This window comes from Scyliorhinus canicula, chromosome 24 (assembly GCF_902713615.1).
Source record: "Scyliorhinus canicula chromosome 24, sScyCan1.1, whole genome shotgun sequence".
Lineage (NCBI taxonomy): Eukaryota > Metazoa > Chordata > Chondrichthyes > Carcharhiniformes > Scyliorhinidae > Scyliorhinus > Scyliorhinus canicula.
Genome location: NC_052169.1, coordinates 325,344 through 351,650, shown reverse-complemented (window position 1 = coordinate 351,650; position 26,307 = coordinate 325,344). Strand labels below are relative to the sequence as shown.

Sequence of the window (26,307 nt, the reverse complement as noted above, 5' to 3'; positions counted from 1 at the left end):
TTTTACAACCTTATTAACCTGAGGTGGTTCCTTTGATGTCCTAAGAACTTGTACCTCAAGTTACTCTGAATTTCCATCAAACCTACTTGAAATAAAATTCAAGCTTGGGATCTGGGTATCTCAGGCAAGGGCAGCGTTTTGTGTCTATCTTTCTCACCCCTCGAGAAGATTTGCTTGAAGTGCAGTCTGAGTGGTGAAGATGCTCCCAGTGTGGGATGACAGAGGAATGAAGGACATGTCAATTTCAGTTACACTTGGTTTCAATGTTTGTCTTGAATACTGGCTGCTCCATAGATGTCTTGGTGCTTCATAATTCTCCTGGTGCAGACAGCCTGTGGTTCCAGACAGGGTGCATTTGTTCAGCAGCTGTTTCACTGACTCGGAAACTGTCCAATTGTTTTGAATCAGGAAATGAGAATTGGGTCCATTGTTATCATTTTCCTGTAGCACTGCCGGCAGTATTTTGTGTTAGGGGAACAAATGTAGCAGGTTTGTTTCTCAGTGAAACTTACAGGGGTACCTGAGGGGGTCATGGACATCAGGGTCTGATGATTATTAATTACATTCCATGTTGCTCCTGTTACATATGCTTCCTGTGTTTTAGGTCCAGATTTTAGTTTTAGAAATTAAATTTTGTTTCTGAGACTCTTCATGCTCCTTTGTGAGAATTTCCACTTTCCCTTGGGTATGCTGCAGAGGAGAGGGAGAGCTCTTTTCCTGACAGTTGAGTTGGAGCTGTAAATTTTCTACTTTTCCTTGTCATTCTTTTTTTTATAAATTTAGAGTACCCAATTCATTTTTTCCAATTAAGGGGCAATTTAGCGTGGCCAATCCACCTATCCTGCACATCTTTGGGTTGTGGGGGTGAGACCCACGTAGACACGGGGAGAACGTGCAGACTCTGCACAGAGGGTGACCCAGCGGGGAATCGAACCTGGGACTCTGGAGCTGTGAAGTCACTGTGCTAATCACTTCTGCTACTCTTGGCTTCAGTATCCACTATAGCTTGGAGAGTTCTATGTTTTTTCCTTTCAATGGCTCCTCTTTTCCATTCAACAGGTTCTTTAGCTCTTCAGTCTCCTCCTTGTATTTCAAGCCTTCCTCCTGGAATATTAAACATTGCTGAGCCCTTTCTGCCAACTGATTCTTCAGTCCATTCAAAGTGATATTAAATTCCTTATGCTTCTCTCCGTAATTTTCCAGAGGAACAAATGGTGAACTGAGAAATTCTTGTAACGTCAGAGGGTCCTTCAATCGGTTTTATTTTTCTTTGTGAAGCTCAGTTGCTTTGTCTTGAATTTTCTTGTAATCTAACAGAATCTCCTCAATGCTTTCTGCTGTTCAATACTGTCTTCATTTCTTCATGCTGCTGAAAGGATATGTATCCCTCTTTGAATTTGATCTTGAAGGATAATCAGTCGGTCTTTCAACTTTTTTTCTCAGCTCTTTCCTTCTCAATCCGCACTTTGGTGCATTACTTTGTTACTGCTGATAGTTCCAATGCAGCATTTTATAAAGTAACATCTTTTTAACTCCTTATGCTTATCCAGGACCACATATTGACTCTTCAAGGAGTTTTTCAGGACAGTGACTTCTGAGTACATTTTTTGCCTGCTGTTGTATTTGACTATATTCCGGATTAAGTTCTTCCAACCTCCTCTTCAATTTATCAACAATGGAATTCAGAGGTGTTATTTCTTCCTTGCGATTTTCAGGAGATATATTGTCACGTGATAGTACCTTTAAGAAATGGGTGTTTATTACTCCAGTGATGTCCCAGAGTTGGTGGAGCTGGGCTGTCTGTCAGCTTTTTACTTTGGTTTTAGGCTGTTTGCTGCAGGGTGTGTTTTCGTTTCGTTTTCAGTGTTGGAGCTGAAGCCAGACAAAGCAGGTGTACTGTTGATCTCTCTGCCATGAAAAGACTATCTCTTGATCATTTGGTGAATTCAGAATTATAAATGTTCTCAGTAGTGAATGTAAACCTGTTGTGCTTCTGTTAAAAAATGTTTCTTTTGTCTTCTGGATGTTGTTTGGGAAGTTATTAAGGATTACTTAGTGTTGTATTCTTTGGGGGTTGTATTTGAATTGATGGTTGCTAAGATGTTCATTGTATGCTTTAAAAAGGTTAACTTGAGTTCATAGAATAAACATTGTTTTGCTTTAAAAAATACTTGTCCATTTCTGCTGTACCACACCTGTAGAGTGGGCCGTGTGCTCCCCATACCACAATCTATTAAAAGTTGTGGGTCAGGCGAACTCCATGATACACTTTGGAGTTCTCTAAACCCTGGCCCATAACAATATACCGAGTCTGCACAGCACTCAGATTTTCGGTGATTGCATTATTTCCAACATTCAACCTTTCTATTTCTTTCAAAGCCTTTATGTACCTTTATGACACCTCAGAATCTGTTTGCTCAGATCTTGAACTTAATTAAGGTTAATTGAAGACTTACATTTTTCATATATTTGCAACGGTATGTACTCAATTTGAAACTTGCATTTCAAATCTTCCAATTCAGCTTTTCTGCAAGGTTTGTTTCTTTTGGGTTACATAAGATAGCTTTCCTTTATTCACAGCCAACTGCTGACTGCACTGCCACCTGCTCTTGCAGTTTGTGTATTTTCTCAGGATTTTCAAAAGTATGTATTTTTATGACTTCTGGATGGTTCTCTGCCTCTCTGTGTGGGTATAGTCTTTTTCCCTTTCATTGCTTTCTTGGGGTTGTTCTATCCCTTTTCTTAAGCCCTGTACACTGCACAACTTGAAATTAAAGGCTTTTAATATCTCATCAAAGCTGGTTGAAGATAAGCGATCCCGGGTCTTGGCTCACTTGAGGGGGCTGGGAGCGGATGTGGCTATGGTCCAGGAGACGCACCTCAGGGTTACGGATCAGGTAGGCTAAGAAAAAATTGGGTGGGAGAGGTGTTTCACTCGGGGCTTGATACATAGAACCGTGGGGTGGCAATTTTGGTGCGTAAGAGCCTGTCGTTCGTCCCGTCCAAAGTGGTGGCGGATAGTGCAGGTCGATATGTGATAGTGAGTGGGAGACTTCAGGGGGAGCGGGTGGTCTTGGTTAATGTTTATGCCCCCAACTGGGATGATGCGGGCTTCATGCGGCGTATACTGGGCCTGATCCCGGACCTGGAGACAGGGGGATTGATTCTGGGTGGGGACTTTAATCGAAGTCTAGGACGGGCAGGAGGCCGGCAGCGGCCTCGGTGCTGAGGGGGTTCATGGATCAGATGGGAGGGGTGGACCCTTGGGAGGTTTTTGGAGCCGGGGGGTAGGGAGTTCTCCGTTTTGTCCCATGTTCATAAGGAGTACTCCCGGATTGACTTTTTCATGCTTAGCAGGGCGCTGATCCCGAGAGTGGTGGGGGCGGAGTATTCGGCGATAGCCATTTCTGATCATGCTCCACATTTGGTGGACCTGGAGCTGGGGGAGGGGAAGGATCAGCGCCCGCTGTGGAGGTTGGATGTGGGGCTTTTGGCAGAGGAGGAAGTGTGCGGGCGGATCCGTAGGGGTATAGAGGGGTATCTGGAAACCAATGACAACGGGGAGGTGCAGGTTGGGATGGTTTGGGAAGCGCTAAAGGCAGTAGTTAGATGGGAGCTGATATCTATTCAGGCGCACAGGGAGAGGGTCGAGAGGGAGAGGCTGGTGGAGGAGATGGTCAGGGTGGATAGGAGATATGCAGACACCCCGGAGGAGGGGCTTCTGAGGGAGTGGCGCAGTCTCCAGGCGGAGTTCGACACTTTAACCACCCGTAAGGCGGAGGCGCAGTGGAGGAGGGCCCAGGGGGCGGTGTATGAGCACGGGGAGAAGACAAGTCAGATGTTGACTCACCAGCTCCGGAAGCGGGAGGCAGCGAGAGAAATTTGGGGAGCCACGGATGCAGGTGGGAACTTAGTGTGGGGTGGAAAGGACATCAATGGGGTGTTCAGATCCTTTTATGAGGGGCTGTACCAGGCGGTACCCCGCGGGGAAGCAGGCGGGATGGACCGCTTTTTAGATAAGCTGGAGTTCCCAAGAGTAGGGGACGAGCGGGTGGAGGGTCTGGGGGCCCCAATTGAGTTGGAGGAGCTGGTGGAGGCGCTGGGAAGTATGCAGACAGGGAAAGCGCCGGGGCCTGACGGGTTCCCGGTGGAACTTTATAAGAAATTTTCAGATTTGTTGGGCCCGCTGCTGGTGAGGACCCTGAATGAGGCTGGGGGGGGGGGGAAGGGAGGGGGGGGAAGGGAGGGGAGGGGGGGGGGCTCTGCCCCCGACGATGTCCAGGGCAATTATCTCTTTGCTCCTGAAGCGGGACAAGGACCCCCTTCAGTGTGGGTCTTACAGGCCAATCTCGCTCCTTAACGTAGTTGTCAAGTTGTTGGCAAAGGTGCTGTCCAGGAGGGTGGAGGATGTGGTCCCGACGGTGATTCATGAGGACCAAACGGGGTTTGTAAAGGGGAGACAACTGAATGCCAACGTGCGGAGGCTCCTGAATGTTATGATGATGGCGCTGGTGTCTGGGGAGTCAGAAATAGTGGCGTCCATGGATGCGGAGAAAGCTTTTGATAGGGTGGAGTGGAGTTACCTGTGGGAGGTGTTGAGGAGGTTTGGGTTTGGTGAGGGGGTTCATCAGCCGGGTGAGGTTGCTGTACACTCCCCAGTGGCGAGTGTGGTGACGAATGGGAGGAGGTCGGAGGACTTTCGGCTTTCCAGGGGGACGAGGCAGGGGTGCCCCTTGTCTCTCCTGCTCTTCGCGTTAGCGATTGAGCCCCTGGCCATGGCGCTGAGGAAATCGAAGAGTTGGAGGGGGATTGTGCGGGGGGTAGGGGGCACTGGTTGTCGCTGTATGCTGATGATCTGCTGCTGTATGTCACGGACCCGGCTGAGGGGATGCCAGAGGCGCTTAGGATACTTGAGAATTTGGGGACTTTTCGGGAAAAGCGAGCTGTTTGTCCTGCACCCGGGGGGTCAGGAGAGGGAGAGGTCAGCATAGGCTTAACTTTTCGCGGCTGGTGGGGCAGATGGAGGAGGAGTTCAGGAGGTGGGATGCGCTGCCGCTCTCATTGGCAGGCAGGGTCCAGTCGGTTAAAATGATGGTGCTCCCGAGGTTTTTGTTTCTTTTCCAGTGCCTCCCCATATTGATCCCAAAGGCTTTTTTTCAGAAGGGTGAATAAGTCGATTCTGGGGTTCGTGTGGGCGCAGAAGGCCCCGAGAGTAAGGAGGATATTTTTGGAGCGAAGAAGGGAGGTAGGGGGCCTGGCGCTGCCCAACCTGTGTGGATATTATTGGGCGGCGAACGTGGCGATGATTCTCAGGTGGGTGACGGAAGGGGAGGGTGACGCATGGAAGAGATTGGAGGTGGCGTCCTGTGCGGGTACGAGTCTGGAGGCTTTGGTGACGGCCCCACTTCCACTCCCCCCGGAAAAGTACTCCATGAGTCCAGTGGTAGTTGCGTCCCTCAAAATCTGGGGAAAGTGGAGGCGGCATAGGGGGGAAGTGAAGGCCTCAGTTTGGGCCCCGATACGGGGTAATCACCGTTTTGCGCCAGGGAGAACGGGTGGGGGATTTGGGAGTTGGCACAGGGCAGGCATCAGACAGATTGGGGACCTCTTCCTGGATGGGAAGTTCGCGACTTTGGAGGAGCTGGTGGGGAAGTGGAACCTCCCCCCTGGGAACGCTTTTAGGTATATGCAGGTCAGGGACTTTGTTAAGAGGCAGGTGGTGGAGATTCCGCGGCTGCCGCCAAGGGGGGTGCAGGACAGGGTGCTTTCGGGGACGTGGGTCGGGGAAGGGAAGATCTCGGCTATCTACCAGCTGATGCAGGAGGAGGAGGAGGCCTCAGTAGATGAGCTCAAAGCGAAATGGGAGGAAGAGCTAGGGGAAGAGATTGAGGATGGGACGTGGTCGGACGCCTTGGAGAGGGTGAATTCTTCCTCCTCTTGTGCACGGCTCAGCCTAATTCAGCTGGAGGTGCTGCATAGGGCTCACATGACGGGGGCAAGGCTGAGCCGGTTCTTCGGAGGGGAAGACAGGTGTGGGAGGTGTTTGGGTGGCCCGGCAAACCACACCCATATGTTCTGGGCTTGTCCGGCCTTGGAGAGGTTTTGGAAGGGGGTGGCGGGGACTTTGTCGGAAGTGGTTGGGTCTAGGGTCAAGCCGGGCTGGGGGCTCGCCATCTTTGGAGTAGCTTCGGAGCCGGGAGGGCAGGAGGCGAGAGAGGCCGGCATTCTGGCCTTTGCGTCTCTAGTAGCCCGGCGCAGGATTCTGTTACAGTGGAGGGTTACGCGGCCCCCGGGTTCGGAGACCTGGGTCAACGACATGGCCGGGTTCATCAAGTTGGAGAGGATGAAGTTTGCCCTGAGGGGGTCGGTACAGGGGTTCTTTCGGCGGTGGCAGCCCTTTCTCGATTTCCTGGCGAAGGGGTAGAGAGTGGTCGGTCTCGGCAGCAACCTGGGGGGGGGTTTGGGGATGGTGGGGGGGGTGGGTTTGGGGATGGTTGGGGGGTTTGTTTTTGCGGCGGTGGGTTTGTTATGTTATTTTCTTCTTTCTTGTATTGCTATTTGTTATTATTTATTTTGGGAGGGGGAAGAGTTCTTTTCTTGTTTTGGTGTGGAAACACGCCGTGTTTGTTTTAAATTGCGGGGAGAAAATTTGTTATTGTTATTAAAAAACTTGAAAAAAAATTATTTTTTTTAAAAAGCTGGTTGAGGATTCATCAACGCACTGCATTAGGATTACTTCATCTGTAAATACACCAAACAAATTTAAAAAATGTATTAACCTGTACTTTTTCTGATCTATGACTTGACCCTGATGCACTCCTGTAATCGAAAATCTTTTTTGTACATGACACCCAATTTTGCATCTGGTTTGGCCCTTGCGTGAGCTCAAATTGGTCCGGTAGTTTTATTTACTATATATGCCTGTTTGATGTAAGATATCATTTTAATTGTTTTCCCTATTGCAGGATGGCGGCACTAAAACCATCCTTTCACTTCTTCTTCGTGGGCCTGTTGGACCTTGGTGGGTTCCTGCAGCATTTGCAGACCCTACTCTTCAAAGCAATCAATTCTCCAGGAAACCTCAAAGAAGCCATTTGGGCCAGGTACGTTCTTTTTGAAGCTCCGAGAATATAATTGAAGATTATTTTTTAGATTAGACTGCTGCTTTAAGAATCTTTTTCGGAATGGATCTTGGCCGCCAACTGTTATGACGCCAACTATGGGTCTTCCTGCAGCTTTCTTCCTGCTTTGCTTTAGTGTGCTGATGCTGAATCTGATTGCTGCCACTTTTAAAAGATAATTTCTACCTTTCTACTCTATTTTGCTCATGCTCTTTGTGATTTGGCTAGGTCCCTTAACTCTGTGTTCACTCAGCCTGATAATGGGGGTTTTTTCGGCGATTTCCAGCTGTGTTTCAATTCAGGTGCAGCTTTCGCAGGTCAGACTGCAGTTTCTTTTCTTTTTCATATGTTTGGGATCCATGTACCATGATGTTGTACGGTTGTTTCATGTCTCATTAAGATGTTTGGAGACTTGTATGGTTAAACATAAACCATTTTAGTAACTAATCATAACTATATACGTCTCCAAAGTACAGCCCTACATGGGTGTTGTCTCCATACTGACTCTACTGCACACAATTCACCGTCATGTGTCCATATCATACCATGGGTGATACTGTTCTCCAGTCCCACGTCAGCCCGTACCAACCTGAAAACCCTGATACTTCATTTTGTCCTTGACAATATTAATGTGAATGCATTACTCCCCAGTATACATCTGTAGTGTGTGTGTATGTACATATCTGTGTGTGTGTGTTGTGCGTATGCACATATATGTATGCGTGCTTGTGTTTATACTCATTACGCTAGGCTGAATCTGTTATTCTGCTGCCTCACATACTCCAGGGACCTGGGCAGACACATTGCTGAAATAACCAGTACATTCCTGCCTAATCTGAGATCAGCTCAACACATCAATCAGCTCAAGAACAGGGGCTGGGAGGCCAAGGACAGACGTTTCATTCCAACAATCAGAAAGTCTCAGGAAAAATCCAAACTTAGGCCCAGACCTTTGATCATCAGGATGTAGAGGCTCAGGATGTACGAATAAATAACCAGGTCAGACACCGACACAAAATGTCACTTGCTCCCACTCAGCACATTTAAACACTCTCTGGGTAAAGAGCTTTCTCCTGAAATCCCGATTCAATTTCTAAGTGACCATCCCATGGCCCCCTCCACATTAACATGGCTGGGTGTCCATCATCAAGAGTGGCTCAGTAGCATCACTACTGGGCTGGCTGGGTCCAAAAGGATATAACTCCGAGACTGGGTCTGGAACAGGGAACCAAAAAGAGGGAAAAACTGGGCAGCGCGATGGCGCAGTGGGTTAGCACTGCGGCCTCACAGCGCCAAGGTCCCAGGTTCAATCCTGGCTCTGGGTCACTGTCCATGTGGAGTTTGCACATCCCCCCCCGTGTTTGCATGGGTTTCGCTCCCACAACCCAAAGATGTGCAGGGTAGGTGGATTGGCCATGTTAAATTGCCCCTTAATTGGAAAAAATGAATTGGGTACTCTAAATTTAAAAAAAACAAGAGGGAAAAACATACTCATCCTCACTAACCTGCCAGTTGCTGATGCATCTGTATCGGTAGGAGTGATTATTGCACAGTACTTGTGAAGATGAAGTCCTGTCTTCACGTTGAGGATTTCTTCACCGTGCTGTGTGGCACTGCTAATGTGTGAAATGGGATAGATTTCAAACAGATCTAGCAGCTCAAGACTGGGCAACCATGAGGCGCTGTGGGCCATCAGCAGCAGCAGAATTGTATTCAACCACAATCTGCAACCTCATGGCCCGGTATATCCCCCACTCTACCATTACCACCAAGCTAGGGGATCAACCCTGGTTCAATGTGCAGAAGAGCAGAAGAGCATGCCAGGAGCAACACCAGGCATACCCAAAATGAGGTGTCAACCTTTGAAGCTACACAGAAGACCACATGGCTATTTGCATAACAGCATAAACAGCAAGAGATAGACAGAGCTATGCAGTCCCATAATCAATGGATCCAATCTAAGCTCTGCAGTCCTGTCACATCCAGTCACAAACAGTGGTGGACAATTAACCAACTCACTGGAGGAGGTGGCTCCACAAATATCCACATCCTCAATGGTGGGAAAGCACAGCACATCAATGCAAAAGATAAGGCTGAAGCATTTGCAAAAATCTTCAGCCAGAGGTGCCGGGTAGATGATCCATCCATAGGGACTGGTTTAGCACAGGGCTAAATAGCTGGCTTTCAAAGCAGATCAAGGCAGCCAGCAGCGCGGGTTTAATTCCCGTACCAGCCTCCTCGAACAGGCACCGGAATGTGGCGACTAGGGGCTTTTCACAGTAACTTCATGTGAAGCCTACTTGTGACAATAAGCGATTTTCATTTCATTTCATCTCGATCTCCTCCGGAGGTCCCCAGCATCACAGATGTCAGTTTCAGCCAACTTGATTCACTTCATGTGACATTAAGAAAAGGCTGAAGGCATTGGTACTGCAAAGGCTATGGGCCCCGACAATATTCCGGAAATAGCACTGAAGACTTGTGCTTAAGAACTTCCAGCACCCCTAGCCAAGCTGTTCCAGTACAGCTACAACAGTGACATCTACCTGGCAAGGTGGAAAATTGGATAAAAGCAAATTACTGCGGATGCTGGAATCGGAAACCAAAAGAGAAAATGCTGGAAAATCTCAGCAGGTCTGGCAGCATCCATAAGGAGAGAAAAGAGCTAACGTTTCGAGTCCAGGTGACCCTTTGCCAAAGATTAAGGAGTACCTTTGACATCATGAATGATGTGACAGAGCGATTAGAAATTGAATTCCAGAGTTTGAGAACACATATGTATCTGAAAACATGGAAAAGATTTTGTGCAGATAATAGGGGAAAGATCTTTTCCATTGAGAGTCGTGAGGCCATGAGGTAATGTCACAATTGCAGAATAGGTTAAATCTGTGGTATTAGTGGACATTGGAAGAGGGTGTGTGCATGGAATTAAGGCGCTGTTCTTTTGAGTGGATAAACACAAACACAGATTAGTTGAGTCGAATGGCCTGTTTCAATCCTGTAATTTCCATTAAATTCCACAGTATTGCTGTCCAAATGATCAAGCGGTCAGCACTGCAACACCAGTGAGCCAGACAATGCAGTACGGCACTGCCCTCTTTTGGGCCTTGGGAACATAGCAGGTTACAGCAGGATGAGAAATACCAGAATACCATAAGACACAACAGTTTCAGAAGTAGGCCACTCGGTCCATCGGGTCTGATCCACCATTCAGTTAGATCATTTAAAAAAAATTTAGAGTACCCAATCATTTTTTTCCAATTAAGGGGCAATTTCGCCTGGCTCATCCACCTAGCCTACACATTTTTGGGTTGTGGGGGAGAACACGGGGAGACTATGCAAACTCCACATGGATAGTGACCCAGAGCCGGAATCGAACCTGGGACCTCGGCGCCGTGTGGCAGCAAGGCTAACCCACTGCGCCACCATGCTACCCGACATTCAATGAGATCATGGCTGATCTAATGTAATAATCCTCAACTTCACTTTCCCACCTTAACCCCATAACCCTTGATTCCCTTATTGATTAAAAATCTGTGTCTCTCAGCCTTGAACATACTTAATGACCCAGCCTCTACAGCTCTCTGCAGTAAAGAATTCCAGATTCACTACTCTCTGAGAGAAGAAATTCCTCCTCCTCTTTGCCTTATGTGGGCAATTCCTTACTCTGAGATGATGCCCTCTGGTCCGAGATTTTTGCACAAAGGGAAATAATCTCTTAGCATCTATTCTGTCAAGCCCCCTGAGAATCCGATATGCCTCAATAAGGTCGCCTCTCATTCTTCTAAACTCCAGTGAGCACAGGTCCAACCTGCTCAACCTCTCCACATAATGAAATCCCTCTGTACCCGGGATCAACCTCGTGAACCTTCTCTGGACAGCCTCCAATGTCAGTATATATATCCTTAGATAAGGGGACCAAAACTGTTCACAGCATTCCAGATGTGGTTTTAGCAGGACTTCCTTATTTTTATACCCCATTCCCTTTGGAATAAATGCCAACATTCCATTTGCCATCCCTATTGTCATGTGAGAATACCTTTAGGAAATGGGTGTTTAAGAAATGTACCTTTAAGAAATGGGTGTTTAAGAAATGTACCTTTAAGAAATGGGTGTTTAAGAAATGTACCTTTAAGAAATGGGTGTTTATCAGTGATGTCAGTGTGGGTGGAGCTGGGCTGTCTGTCAGCTTTTTACTTTGGTTTTAGGCTGTTTGCTGCAGGGTGTGTTTTAGTTTTGTTTTCAGTGTTGGAGCTGAAGCCAGACAAAGCAGGTGTACTGTTGATCTCTGCCATGAAAAGACTATCTCTTGATCATTCGGTGAATTAGGAATTATAAATGTTCTCAGGAGTGAATGTAAACCTGTTGTGCTTCTGTTAAAAGGTGTTTCTTTTGTCTTCTGGATGTTGTTTGGGAAGTTATTAAGGATTACTTAGTGTTGTAGTCTTTGGGGGTTGTATTTAGAACATAGAACATAGAACAATAAACCGGCCATCAAGGGGCTAAGGAGGGCGGGTAGGCAACCAACCATGAAGAACAGAGGCTATCAGGCCAGAGAGCCAGCAGCAGCAACAGAGGCAGCCGGCCATGAGCACATGTGGCTGCCAAAGCTCGAGGCCTGGCTATCCGAGTGAGAGCCGAGAGGTGAGCAGAGCAGCAGTCGGGAGGTGTGAACAAGGCCAGGCAAGCTCCGGTGTCGTGTCTCAGGAAATCAAGGAGCAGTGGCCAGCGGGAGAAGCGCGACTTGACCAGAGCCATGGGCCAGTCAGGCAGGGTTGAGAGCACTCTATCAAGCAGTTATTTTGGTTTCTGTGCCTTGCATTGTGTGAGCTGAGGCTGGGCGAGGTCAGGAGGGCATTGACATCATTCAGAGCGGTGCTCGACGTCATCGTGGGCGGTGCTCAATGTCATTGGGGGCGGTCTGCCATGTCACCAGAGGGCGGGGTATGACATGAGACCTCCGCAAAGAGGGAAAACGTGGGGTCCCCAAAAGTGTCTGCCTCTGAGGTTAGGCCCCTGAACCGACCAAAGCTGTGGAGCAAGGGCCCCCCACAGTCGAGATCAATATCCTGCGAGTTCAGCCCAATGCTACAGGATTGGGCACTATGGCAAACCATGCAGGGCAAAATCTCTGAAACGCACAGGAGGTCCTAAGACTATCCATGAGATGGAGATTGCAAGCCCTGTAGACCACAGTCATGCTTCTTGGATAAGTTCAAAGATCTTGCTTTCTCAGTCAATGGCCATTTAATAAAGTTTAAATTAGACGCAGAGATAGTGTCAGACAAAGAACCGTGGCTAGTGACCCAGCAGCTGACACCACCCATAACACCCCTACATGGGGCAGGCGGCTTGAAGCTCCCAGTGAAAGGCAGCCTGCAGGCAACACTGAGATACATAAATAAAATGATCCTTCAGACTCTCTTTGTGATCCACAACCAGGAATGTTCATTACGAGGCTGCAAAGCTTTTGTTGAACTTAACCTGTTACAATAGATTGATGCGGTTAGCCAGCAAGGGTCTGGCTCCAAATACAAATAATAATAATAATAATCTTTATTGTCACAAGTAGGTCTACATTAACACTGCAATGAAGTTACTGTGAAAAACCCCTAGTCGCCACATTCCGGCGCCTGTTCGGGTACACGGAGGGAGAATTCAGAATGTCCAATTCACCTAACAGCGCGTCTTTCGGGACGTGGGAGGAAACCGGAGCACCCAGAGGAAGCCCACGCAGACATGGGGAGAACGTGCAGACTCCGCAAGGACAGTGATCCAAGCCGGGAATCAAACCCAGGTCCCTGGCGCTGTGAAGCCACAGTGCTAACCCACTGTGCTACCGTGCCGCCCTTAAACTGAAATCACCTCCGGTAGTGATGCTCTTCACAGGACTGGGGTGATTGAAAAACGCAGACAGGATCAGACAGAGAGAGGCTGCCAAACCCAGTTGCTTATTCACACCATATATAATCCCCACCCAGTCATGAAGCAATTGCAGACGCAGCTGGATGAGATGACAAACATGGGACTCGTGTCCCCAGTCACTAAACAACCTCATGGTGTTCCAGGATGGCCTCAGTTCCAAAACCTAACCTGTCCATCCGAATTAACATCAAGCTAACACAGCTTAATAAAGCTGCAGCCAGAGATGTACATCATATGTCCTCAGTGGATGAAAGCCTGATTAAACTCTTGAAGAGCAGTATTTTCAAAAAGCAGTTAATCACATCTCCCTCTTGATAATGATTCCAAGCTGCTGACAGCATTTGTTACCTTATCAGCAGATTCTGCTTTAACCGCCTGCCATTTGGTGTCACGTTGCCAGCAGAAATAGTCCAACAAACAATCTTAGTCGTTTTGCAGGGTCTTCAGGGTGTCATTTAGAAAGATGAATTGGTTTATGGTTCAGTGGTGGTTGAATATGGCAAGAGACTCAGAGAGTGCCTGCAGGAAGCAGGGTTGATGTTGAATGACAAATAGGAGTTGTCAGAAACATCAATTTGATTCCTGGGCCACATCGTCAGCAATAAAGGCATCATGACAAACACACAAAAACCAAGACTATCAAAAAGTTCACAACCCCTGCCTCACCTCCAGACCTCCAGTGATTCTTCAGAATGGTGAATTTGACTGAATTTGGCACAGTTCACAAAACCCTTGAGGCATCTTCTAAAGAAGGAGCAGGCATGGTGCTGGCACACACATCAAGGGCATCAAGGAGATGCTGCTCTCCACAGACATTCTGCTCCACTATGACCCAGTCCTGCCCACCACCATTGCGGATGCTTCGTCCACAGGTTCCAGGAACAACTGCATGGCAATCATTGACCTGTGCACTAAGCATCCAGAGGGCTTTTGAAGATGGAGATGAGTTACAACAATATAGATCAAGAAGCCCTCGGAGTCACGTGGGAGAAGTTTTCAGACTTTATCGTCGGCCTAAAGGATACAACTGAAACAGAACACAAGGCACGAGACTCCTCAATGGATGGGAGGAAGCTAGCAGGAACGTCTACCAGAATCCAGAGGTTTCCCCTGTGCCTCATGAGGTTTGCCTCTGAGAAGGTTAGATTCAAGGTTTAAATCAGACAACAGCAAACACACTTTCAAGGGCCACATGGGTCTCCTGACAGAACAGGATATCAATCTCATTGAAGAACAGGAAGAGTATTCCCAATTGAGAAGCAAACACCTGCTAGTGACCAGAAAAACACTCCCAACAGATCAGCCAGGAACAATGCAGAATGAGGAGTGTGTTTGAATCCACAGATCCTGCTAACAAGGATGGTCGCAGCAAAGATCAAACAAAGGGAGCACGTAAACCTGGTTCAAACAATAATAATAATTAATAATCTTCATTAGGGTCACAAGTGGGCTTACATTAACTTTGCAATAAACTGTGAAAATCCCCTATTCGCCACATTCCGGCACCTGTTCTCCCTGTAGCCACCTGGGGTGGCTACGTCCCGATTACAAAAAGGGCAGTATAGAGCCTGCTTATGGGTGCCCCGCTTGGTCAGAGAACGAAGACGACGCGGTAATGTGATCCTTCACGCTTTGCGGCAACGGCCATTGTTCCTCTGACTGAGTGGGCCCGAAGCTAAGTATAGACTTTAGTAGTAGTGATAGTTTAGTTGGTAGAGTTTTGTGCATGAGTATTTGACTGTGTGTGTAAATAAATGAGCATTGATTTCGAGGGTTGGTATCCAAGGATTAGCAGGACATCCAAACAAGGGAACAGTGCTCCAGGCAGAAGCATGCTGCCTACAACAGAAATTACCGCACCAATTACAGAAATGTGACAAGATCTGGATTAAAGACCTCAAGAGAGAGAAGGTATAATTATTAGGAAGAACAAGGGCCAACCTCGCTCATACCTGGTTGGCACTGCAGAGGGCACAGTCAGGAGAAATATCCCGAGGCTGCCAGTCTCCACCATACAATGGAGAGATATTGAGGAACATACAATTTTCCAGAACAACTACAAAACCTAAAGGAAGATCCAGCAGCGACAGATCCTACCAGTCCTCCAACAGTAGTGTGAATCAGATATGAAGGCTGCCTGAACCTTTCAATTCAGAGACTTGAAGGCACCCATTCCCTTTCTGCCTGTTCAAATTTCACCTGCGGTGTGACCACCTCATTGAATGTGCTATCCATCAGTTCCTTAGCATAGCAGATGCTCACAGTGAATCCACCCTCAGCTCCAGCTCCGAAATGTGGTTTAACAGAAGCTGCACTTGGACACACTTCCTGCACACGTCACCAGGGACAACTGATGTTTCCATAATTTGCCACATAGCACAGGAAGAGCATATCATCGGTGCGAACTCGAATGCTATGATTATCCTAAAGTCTCTTATTTACTTCCTGTTTTACTACATTACACTACCCCATCTTCCCATGGAAACTCCACATGGCCAGTGACACGGGGCTGGGACTGAACCCAGGTCCTCAGCGCCGCGAGGCAGCAGTGCTAACCACTGCACTTCCGTGCTGTCCTGAGGGTGTTTTTCCGACTGGATGCCCGTATCCAGTGGGGGCCCACAGGGTTCAGTCTTGGGGTCCTTACAAATTGTGGTTTATATCAATGATTTGGATCTGAATGGAGGGGGTTGACCATTAAGTTTGTGGATTATGCGAAAATTGGGGGAGTGGCAGGACCCTGGGAAGCACCGAGGATCAGAGGGGCATTGGTAGGCATGTATAATGTTACATTAAGATAACAGGGCAGGTGGATAAAGTGGTTAAGAAGGCATATGGAATACATGCCTTTATTAGCCGAGGCATAGAGTTTAAGAACAGGGAGGTTATGCTGGTACTGTATAAAATAGTGATTAGGCCACAGCGAGTGTTGTTTGTAGTTCTGGAATCCACATTACAGGAGGGATGTGATAGCACTGGAAAGGGTGCAGAGGAGATTTACCAGATGTTGCCTGGGCTGGAGAGCCTTGGTTATGAAGAGAGATTGGATAGACTGGGATTGTTTTTTTGGAGCAGAGGAGACTGAGGAGGGACATGATTGAGATGTATAAAATTGAGGGGCACAGATAGAGTAGACAGGAAGAAACCTTTCCCCTTGGTGGCGGGATCAATGACCAGGGGGCAGAGATTTAAGGTAAACAGCAGGAGGTTTAGAAGGGCTGTGAGGAAAAACCTTTTCACCCAGAGAGTGGTGGGAGTCTGGAACTCGCTACCTGAAAAGGTGGTGGAGGCAGAGACCCTAATAACATTTAAGAAGTATTTGGATCTGCACTTGCTAAGCCAGGGTCAACTTGAACAGACCACAGCTTTGAATTGTTCTGCAACGGCCTCCTTCCAGGCTGGTGCTGGTGATAATTGCAACATCTTGCATTTTGCTGCCTACAGTTGCATAAAGGAAGTCACAGGCACTTTCTATTCAGAGGATTAGATTTTAATGCCTATTGGCAGAGAGCAGCAGCCAGGCTCAGAAGGCTGTTCCCTGAGGATTGAAGACTTCTTCATACTGCTTTGTGCGACTAACTGAATGCACATCGCTTTGCAGACGCCACATGTTGAGCTCTGAGGTGCATCACAATCAAAAGGATTCCACTCTCTCAATGCCCAGCGGGTGTTGTGACTATATGCAGGTTGGAAAATTGTCTAATTTTAAAAAGGTAGCTGGCAACAAGCAACAAGAGACTGAGCGAATTTCCTCAAACCTCGTATGACCAGATTTAGTCCAATGTCCGAGACAATCACTATTCCCAGCTGAGATTAATGCCCAAAACTCTACATCAATTGGAATACAACAAAGACTCACGCGGAACTCCAGGGAACTTCGGCAGGCGTGGTTTTTGTAGCATTGGCCACGGGCCTTGATGAGTCTAAGAGATGGTTTCAATTTCCCCTGATTGGCAGTTTCTGTAGCACCCGGTGATGTAGTTGAGTTTGGAACCACCCTGAGGAGAAAGAGAATATCAACCACAGGAATGATGAGGTTTTTGGATGTTTATTGAAATGTCTGAGATGGGGTTAGGACAACTGGTGGAGAATATTGTGTTTTCATTTACCTCTGAAACCTGCGCTGACTCTCACTGGGACAGAGTTGCTGAAGGTGCTGACTCTCACTGGGACAGAGTTCCTGAAGGTGCTGACTGTCACTGGGACACAGTTCCTGAAGGTGCTGACTCTCACTGGGGGACAGTTCCTGAAGGTGCTGACTCTCACTGGGACACAGTTCCTGAAGGTGCTGACTCTCACTGGGGAACAGTTCCTGAAGGTGCTGACTGTCATTGGGACACAGTTCCTGAAGGTGCTGACTCTCACTGGGGGACAGTTCCTGAAGGTGCTGACTCTCACTGGGACACAGTTCCTGAAGGTGCTAACTCTCACTGGGGGACAGTTCCTGAAGGTGCTGACTCTCACTGGAACAGAGTTCCTGAAGATGCTGACTCTCACTGGGAGACACTTCCTGAAGGTGCTGACTCTCACTGGGACACAGTTCCTGAAGGTGCGGACTCTCACTGGGACAGAGTTCCTGAAGGTGCTGACTGTCACTGGGACACAGTTCCTGAAGGTGCTGACTCTCACTGGGACAGAGTTCCTGAAGGTGCTGACTCTCACTGGGGCACAGTTCCTGAAGGTGCTGACTCTCACTGGGACAGAGTTCCTGAAGGTGCTGACTCTCACTGGGACACAGTTCCTGAAGGTGCTGACTCTCACAGGGACACAGTTCCTGAAGGTACTGACTCTCACTGGGGGACAGTTCCTGAAGGTGCTGACTCTCACTGGGACACAGTTCCTGAAGGTGCTGACTCTCACTGGGACACAGTTCCTGAAGGTGCTGACTCTCACTGGGACACAGTTTCTGAAGGTGCTGACTCTCACTGGGACACAGTTCCTGAAGGTGCTGACTCTCACTGGGACACAGTTCCTGAAGGTGCTGACTCTCACTGGGGGACAGTTCCTGAAGGTGCTGACTCTCACTGGGGGACAGTTCCTGAAGGTGCTGACTCTCACTGGGACACAGTTCCTGAAGGTGCTGACTCTCACTGGGGAACAGTTCCTGAAGGTGCTGACTGTCATTGGGACACAGTTCCTGAAGGTGCTGACTCTCACTGGGGGACAGTTCCTGAAGGTGCTGACTCTCACTGGGACACAGTTCCTGAAGGTGCTAACTCTCACTGGGGGACAGTTCCTGAAGGTGCTGACTCTCACTGGAACAGAGTTCCTGAAGATGCTGACTCTCACTGGGAGACACTTCCTGAAGGTGCTGACTCTCACTGGGACACAGTTCCTGAAGGTGCTGACTCTCACTGGGACAGAGTTCCTGAAGGTGCTGACTGTCACTGGGACACAGTTCCTGAAGGTGCTGACTCTCACTGGGACAGAGTTCCTGAAGGTGCTGACTCTCAATGGGGCACAGTTCCTGAAGGTGCTGACTCTCACTGGGACAGAGTTCCTGAAGGTGCTGACTCTCACTGGGACACAGTTCCTGAAGGTGCTGACTCTCACAGGGACACAGTTCCTGAAGGTACTGACTCTCACTGGGGGACAGTTCCTGAAGGTGCTGACTCTCACTGGGACACAGTTCCTGAAGGTGCTGACTCTCACTGGGACACAGTTCCTGAAGGTGCTGACTCTCACTGGGACACAGTTTCTGAAGGTGCTGACTCTCACTGGGACACAGTTCCTGAAGGTGCTGACTCTCACTGGGACACAGTTCCTGAAGGTGCTGACTCTCACTGGGGGACAGTTCCTGAAGGTGCTGACTCTCACTGGGGGACAGTTCCTGAAGGTGCTGACTCTCACTGGGACACAGTTCCTGAAGGTGCTGACTCTCACTGGGGAACAGTTCCTGAAGGTGCTGACTGTCACTGGGACACAGTTCCTGAAGGTGCTGACTCTCACTGGGGGACAGTTCCTGAAGGTGCTGACTCTCACTGGGACACAGTTCCTGAAGGTGCTAACTCTCACTGGGGGACAGTTCCTGAAGATGCTGACTCTCACTGGAACAGAGTTCCTGAAGATGCTGACTCTCACTGGGAGACACTTCCTGAAGGTGCTGACTCTCACTGGGACACAGTTCCTGAAGGTGCGGACTCTCACTGGGACAGAGTTCCTGAAGGTGCTGACTGTCACTGGGACACAGTTCCTGAAGGTGCTGACTCTCACTGGGACAGAGTTCCTGAAGGTGCTGACTCTCAATGGGGCACAGTTCCTGAAGGTGCTGACTCTCACTGGGACAGAGTTCCTGAAGGTGCTGACTCTCACTGGGACACAGTTCCTGAAGGTGCTGACTCTCACAGGGACACAGTTCCTGAAGGTACTGACTTCACTGGGGTACAGTTCCTGAAGGTGCTGACTCTCACTGGGGCACAGTTCCTGAAGGTGCTGACTCTCACTGGGGGACAGTTCCTGAAGGTGCTGACTCTCACTGGGGCACAGTTCCTGAAGGTGCTGACTGTCACTGGGACACAGTTCCTGAAGGTGCTGATTCTCACTGGGACACAGTTCCTGAAGGTGCTGACTCTCACTGGGGCACAATTCCTGAAGGTGCTGACTCTCACTGGGACACAGTTTCTGAAGGTGCTGACTCTCACTGGGACAGAGTTCGTAAAGGCGCTGACTCTCACTGGGACAGAGTTCCTGAAGGTGCTGACTCTCACTGGGACAGAGTTCCTGAAGGTGCTGACTCTCACTGGGACATAGTTCCTGAAGGTGCTGACTCTCACTGGGGGACAGTTCCTGAAGGTGCTGACTCTCACTGGGACACAGTTCCTGAAGGTGCTGACTCTCACTGGGACACAGTTCCTGAAGGTGCTGACTCTCACTGGGGAACAGTTCCAGAAGGTGCCGACTCTCACTGGCGGACAGTTCCTGAAGGTGCTGACTCTCACTGGGACACAGTCCTGAAGGTGCTGACTCTCACTGGGACATAGTTCCTGAAGGTGCTGACTCTCACTGGGGGACAGTTCCTGAAGGTGCTGACTCTCACTGGGACAGAGTTCCTGAAGGTGCTGACTCTCAATGGGACACAGTTCCTGAAGGCGCTGACTCTCACTGGGACAGAGTTCCTGAAGGTGCTGACTCTCACTGGGTCAGAGTTCCTGAAGGTGCTGACTCTCACTGGGACACAGTTCCTGAAGGTGCTGACTCTCACTGGGAGACAGTTCTGAAGGTGCTGACTCTCACTGGGACAGAGTTCCTGAAGGTTCTGACTCTCACTGGGAGACAGTTCCTGAAGGTGCTGACTGTCACTGGGAAGGGAGACAGTTCCTGAAGGTGCTGACTGTCACTGGGACACAGTTCCTGAAGGTGCTGACTCTCACTGGGACACAGTTCCTGAAGGTGCTGACTGTCACTGGGACACAGTTCCTGAAGGTGCTGACTCTCACTGGGACACAGTTCCTGAAGGTGCTGACTCTCACTGGGGGACAGTTCCTGAAGGTGCTGACTCTCACTGGGACACAGTTCCTGAAGGTGCTGACTCTCACTGGGGAACAGTTCCTGAATGTGCTGACTGTCACTGGGACACAGTTCCTGAAGGTGCTGACTCTCACTGGGGGACAGTTCCTGAAGGTGCTGACTCTCACTGGGACACAGTTCCTGAAGGTGCTAACTCTCACTGGGGGACAGTTCCTGAAGGTGCTGACTCTCACTGGGACAGAGTTCCTGAAGATGCTGACTCTCACTGGGAGACACTTCCTGAAGGTGCTGACTCTCACTGGGACACAGTTCCTGAAGGTGCTGACTCTCACTGGGACAGAGTTCCTGAAGGTGCTGACTCTCACTGGGACAGAGTTCCTGAAGGTGCTGACTCTCACTGGGACACAGTTCCTGAAGGTGCTGACTCTCAATGGAACAGAGTTCCTGAAGGTGCTGACTCTCAATGGGACACAGTTCCTGAAGGCGCTGACTCTCACTGGGACAGAGTTCCTGAAGGTGCTGACTCTCACTGGGTCAGAGTTCCTGAAGGTGCTGACTCTCACTGGGACACAGTTCCTGAAGGTGCTGACTCTCACTGGGACAGAGTTCCTGAAGGTTCTGACTCTCACTGGGAGACAGTTCCTGAAGGTGCTGACTGTCACTGGGAAGGGAGACAGTTCCTGAAGGTGCTGACTGTCACTGGGACACAGTTCCTGAAGGTGCTGACTCTCACTGGGACACAGTTCCTGAAGGTGCTGACTGTCACTGGGACACAGTTCCTGAAGGTGCTGACTCTCACTGGGACACAGTTCCTGAAGGTGCTGACTCTCACTGGGGGACAGTTCCTGAAGGTGCTGACTCTCACTGGGACACAGTTCCTGAAGGTGCTGACTCTCACTGGGGAACAGTTCCTGAATGTGCTGACTGTCACTGGGACACAGTTCCTGAAGGTGCTGACTCTCACTGGGGGACAGTTCCTGAAGGTGCTGACTCTCACTGGGACACAGTTCCTGAAGGTGCTAACTCTCACTGGGGGACAGTTCCTGAAGGTGCTGACTCTCACTGGGACAGAGTTCCTGAAGATGCTGACTCTCACTGGGAGACACTTCCTGAAGGTGCTGACTCTCACTGGGACACAGTTCCTGAAGGTGCGGACTCTCACTGGGACAGAGTTCCTGAAGGTGCTGACTGTCACTGGGACACAGTTCCTGAAGGTGCTGACTCTCACTGGGACAGAGTTCCTGAAGGTGCTGACTCTCAATGGGGCACAGTTCCTGAAGGTGCTGACTCTCACAGGGACACAGTTCCTGAAGGTGCTGACTCTCACTGGGGTACAGTTCCTGGAGGTGCTGACTCTCACTGGGGTACAGTTCCTGAAGGTGCTGACTCTCACTGGGGGACAGTTCCAGAAGGTGCTGACTCTCACTGGGGGACAGTTCCTGAAGGTGCTGACTCTCACTGGGGCACAGTTCCTGAAGGTGCTGACTGTCACTGGGACACAGTTCCTGAAGGTGCTGACTCTCACTGGGACACAGTTCCTGAAGGTGCTGACTTTCACTGGGACACAGTTCCTGAAGGTGCTGATTCTTACTGGGTGACAGTTCGTGAAGGTGCTGACTCTCACTGGGGGACAGTTCCTGAAGATGCTGACTCTCACTGGGGGACAGTTCCTGAAGATGCTGACTCTCACTGGGGGACAGTTCCTGAAGGTGCTGACTCTCACTGGGGGACAGTTCCTGAAGATGCTGACTCTCACTGGGGACAGTTCCTAAATGTACTGACTCTCACGAAGGAACGGTTCTTGGGAGAAGCACTGGGTGAACTGCAAATGAATAATAGAGGATTGTTAATATTTAATTAATTGCAGGCATGTTATGAATACGGAAAAGGGAAGTCTTCTGTTGTTCCTAAAAATTGTTCTGATATAAAATGGAGAGGCAAAATGGTGTTACTATTATTGGCATTGGTGAAAAATAACTGCATTAAATTTTAGTTGGTGAAAAATGGTGCACTTCTTGAAAAGATTGTAAGTGTTAAATCTGCACCAAAAATCCGTTTAAATATTTGATCAGGAACTACAGCAGGAAATGATTTACATTAAATAATTCAGGGAGCATGGAAAATGAGGAGCCAGTTTTACAGAAATATTTGTTTCAGCATTAAAATAAAAGGACAGAAAATAAACATTTTAAATCAATAAATATACCTATTGGAGTTTACTGTTGCTTTAGATACTGGGATCAACCACAACGGAAACAGAGGATTAATATCTCTGGGTTAAATCCTGTATTTTCCCTCAGATTTAATAGAACTGTCAAATTTAATGTCAGTACAATATGTTTTGAAGCTTGACTGTCTACAACATTGATACTGTCAGGATAGATACTGCTGTATTACACAGTGAACACTGAGAATCTGGGGCACACTCACCACAACATCCTTTTGTGAGGTAGCACTGAGTTCCTGTTTGATGGAGTCACTCCCAGTGAAATCTGCAGAACACTCAGATATTTCTGATACTTCATTTCTTCGATGTTCGAAACAATACTGCACCAAAACAAGCAGACAAAATGGGCCCCTCAGCTCTGGGCAGCTGCCACTCCACAAGCTGCTTCAATTCTTTGCAAAAGCTTTTCTCAATGGAAAATTGACACAGATAGAAATTCACTGAGGAATTGTGAAGACGAGAGAAGCAATGGCCACCAGCAAGCTGGTCCAAGCTGTCGGCAGTGATCAGTCAGTCTCAGAACAGAGTTAATCCTGCCTGTAGCATTCAACACCAACCATCTCTTCAGTTTATTAACCCAGAAAGGCTTTGCAACATGTTCTGGGCCTAGGGGTGATTGCCCTTGATTGAGACAAGAAATCAAAATGTGGGTTTAGGAACTTCATGAATCAAAAAATTAAAAAATCAGAGCCTGGAACACAATGAAGTTAATGAAATGGAAAAGCAGGTGTCTCAGTCACTACACTGGCGTTTAATGAAACACTCCACAATTCTCATCCATCATTACTGCGCTTCCTGGCTTGACATTCGGATAATATTTCACCAGCCATTATGCAGGGTCATTCAGGCCATTCAGTCCATCAAGTCTATGCCAGTTCTTTGTACAGCAGTCCTGTCAGTTTCATTTCCCACCTTTATTTCCACAATCCTGTAAGTTTATTTCCATCACGAGCCCATCCAGTTTCCTTTTGAAATCATTGATCTTCTCCATTTCCATCAGCCTCACAGGCAACAAGTTCCAGGTCATTATCACTCACTGTATTCAAACTGTTATTCCTCACACCCTCCTGCAGCTCATCTCGAAAATCTCAAATCTGTCTTTTCTAATCCTTGAGCAGGCTGGAACTGGCTTTTCTTTGTGCACCTGATCTAAACCTGTGATCTGTACAATTGATCAATTCTTCCCTGAATCTCCTTTGCTCCAAAGAGAACAGCCCCAGATTCTCCAATCTACGTTATAGCTAAAATCTATCATCCCCGGAACCATTCTGTGAAATCTCCGCTGCACCTTCATATCGTTCCTAAAGTGACGGGAACTGGATGCGATATTCCAGCTGTGACCTATAAAGGCTCAGTATAAATTCCCTGATTCTGTGCTCAACATCTTTATTTATAAGGTCCAAGGTCCCATATGCTTTGCTAGCCAATCTCCTAATGTGTCTTTCCAGTGTTGAAGATCTCGGTACATGTATCCCCAGGTCCCTCTGTCCTGACACACTCCTTGTGCCATTTAGTCTACATAGCTTCTCCCTCTCCCTTCTGAGAAAATGCATCACCTCACATTTCTCTGTATTAAATTCCATGTGCTATTTTCCTGCCCATTCAACTAGCTTATCAATGTCCTGTGCCAGAAGATTGTGTAGATGATTTTAGTTTATGAATAAGATTTTACTTTAGACAGGCAGCATGGTCGGCGCAGGCTCAGAGGGCCGAAGGGCCTGTTCCTGTGCTGTACTTTTCTTTGTTCTTTGTTCTTTTTGTCCTTTGCCACTACTGCTGCTTGTAACTGTTCCTATCAGGAGATCTGCTATCATGCTTTGTCGGGGTCATCTATGAATGTGCCATTTTCACACATCCATTGTAGCTCGTGTGAGGAAAATGAGAGTGTTAATATTTCTTTCTGCGGGGCAGCACGTGGCACAGTGGTTAGCACTGCTGCCTCACGGCGCTGAGGACCAGGGTTCGATCCCGGCTCTGGTTCACTGTCCGTGTGGAGTTTGCACATTCTCCCCGTCTCTGCGTGGATTTCACCCCCACAACCCAAAGATGTGCAGGGCAGGTGGATTGGCCACGCTAAATTGCCACTTACTTGGAAAAAAATAATTGGGTACTCTAAATTTATGAAAAAAAAATATTTTTTTTTCTGCAATATTATTGTCATATTGTCATATATAAAGAAGCAAGCTTGTATGGGTGTGACTGGTTTAATTGAATTGGAGACAGTGGACTGGAAAAGTCAAACATCAATAAAGGAAGGAGTGAAGGCAAATGGTTTGAAATTATAATGAAAGGGAGCCAGGAGAGGTTGAATAGGAGTTTACATAAGGCAAATAAAAGACGAGGTTCAAAGTTAGCTGTTGTATTTCAAAGGCAACATATACAACTAGAAGATTGTAAACAGATTAGGTGAAAGTGTAGGTTTACCTTTAAAATATAGTAACCACAAAGTAGAAAAAGGGCTTGATCAATTCTGAGTAAAGGAAACTTCTAAAGGATTGTAGTAATAATAGAGTGTAAGATCAAAGGGTAAAAAACAGACCTAAGGAAACTGAAGACTCTGTTGGCTGGGAGATCTCGAACAAGACAGTGTGTATGTTGAAGCCAGACTTGTGAACACCAGTTTTCAGAGAGCACTCCAAAAGCAACAGGGCATTGTATGGTAACGTGACTGGAATTTGATAGAGATTTAAAATCTATGAAAATTGTTGCCATCAAAAGGGGGTTTAGCTCACAGTTCATTTAAGTCAAAATCATTTAGGAAATGTTTGTAAAGTACTGTTAACTGTGTAAAGATATTCTTGTGCTTTAAGTATTAACCTTTTTCCTGTATTCTAATAAATGTTTAAGTTTAATACATAAAATCATCACAATTGGTTTGAGAGTTACTTATCGTGACTTCAGATAACTCCTCATAAGACACAAATTGCTAAATTGTTGTGGCAGCTGATTCAAGCTTCCCTTTGAGATCTGGACAGCCATTACATTTGTTTGCAATTGGTTTGTGACATCCGCTACCCATCTACACCTAGGTCGACCCTCCCTTTCTGCTGCTTCCACTTTGCCCTCTCGGAGAGATCCCTGTAGCTTTTCAGCTCTGGTCAGATTCAAGTTCTTTTTGTTCTTTCAATTTCAAGAACCTATTCATTGGTCTTATGATCTTTATATGGAATTTTTAGCGTATGTGTTAGCATCCATATTTCAAAGGCTCCGGTTTTCTTCCACGGATCTTTGTTTATTGTCCAGATTTTTGAGACATACTGAAAGTGAATAGAATGAAGCATCTTGTGAGGTTTTTTTCTTGTTACAAGTTTGAATTTTCTTGTCATTAACACATCCTTCATCTTCACAAAATTACTTCTAATTTTACCATCACATCAACCACCTTCTGTTTTCATTTGTCCTGTCCTAAGTAGATAAATTTTTAAACTTTTTCTTGTGTGACCCCCATGCACTTCAATATTCACTCAAGTTTCTTCAAATAATATTCCTTCTGATGACTATTTGGTTTGTCTTTTTGCTGTTCATACTCTATTCGCATTCTAAGCTTCTCGATTTTACATGATTTAC

The 26,307-nt window shown here is 47.6% G+C and overlaps 1 protein-coding gene across 7 annotated transcripts in view; it reads right to left on the bottom strand.

The window, feature by feature from the left end:
• Positions 1–26,307, bottom strand: part of LOC119956823 (tight junction protein ZO-1-like) — a 228,696-nt gene that overhangs the window by 188,977 nt on the left and 13,412 nt on the right. For 6 of the 7 annotated variants that reach the window (XM_038784280.1, XM_038784276.1, XM_038784279.1 and 3 more), the window contains exon 3: positions 16,906–17,044. In XM_038784280.1, the coding sequence (XP_038640208.1) occupies positions 16,906–17,044 (139 nt within the window). Of the gene's footprint in view, positions 1–16,905; positions 17,045–22,943; positions 23,330–26,307 lie in introns of those variants that run through there. The other variant, XM_038784282.1, reaches the window with a different exon arrangement.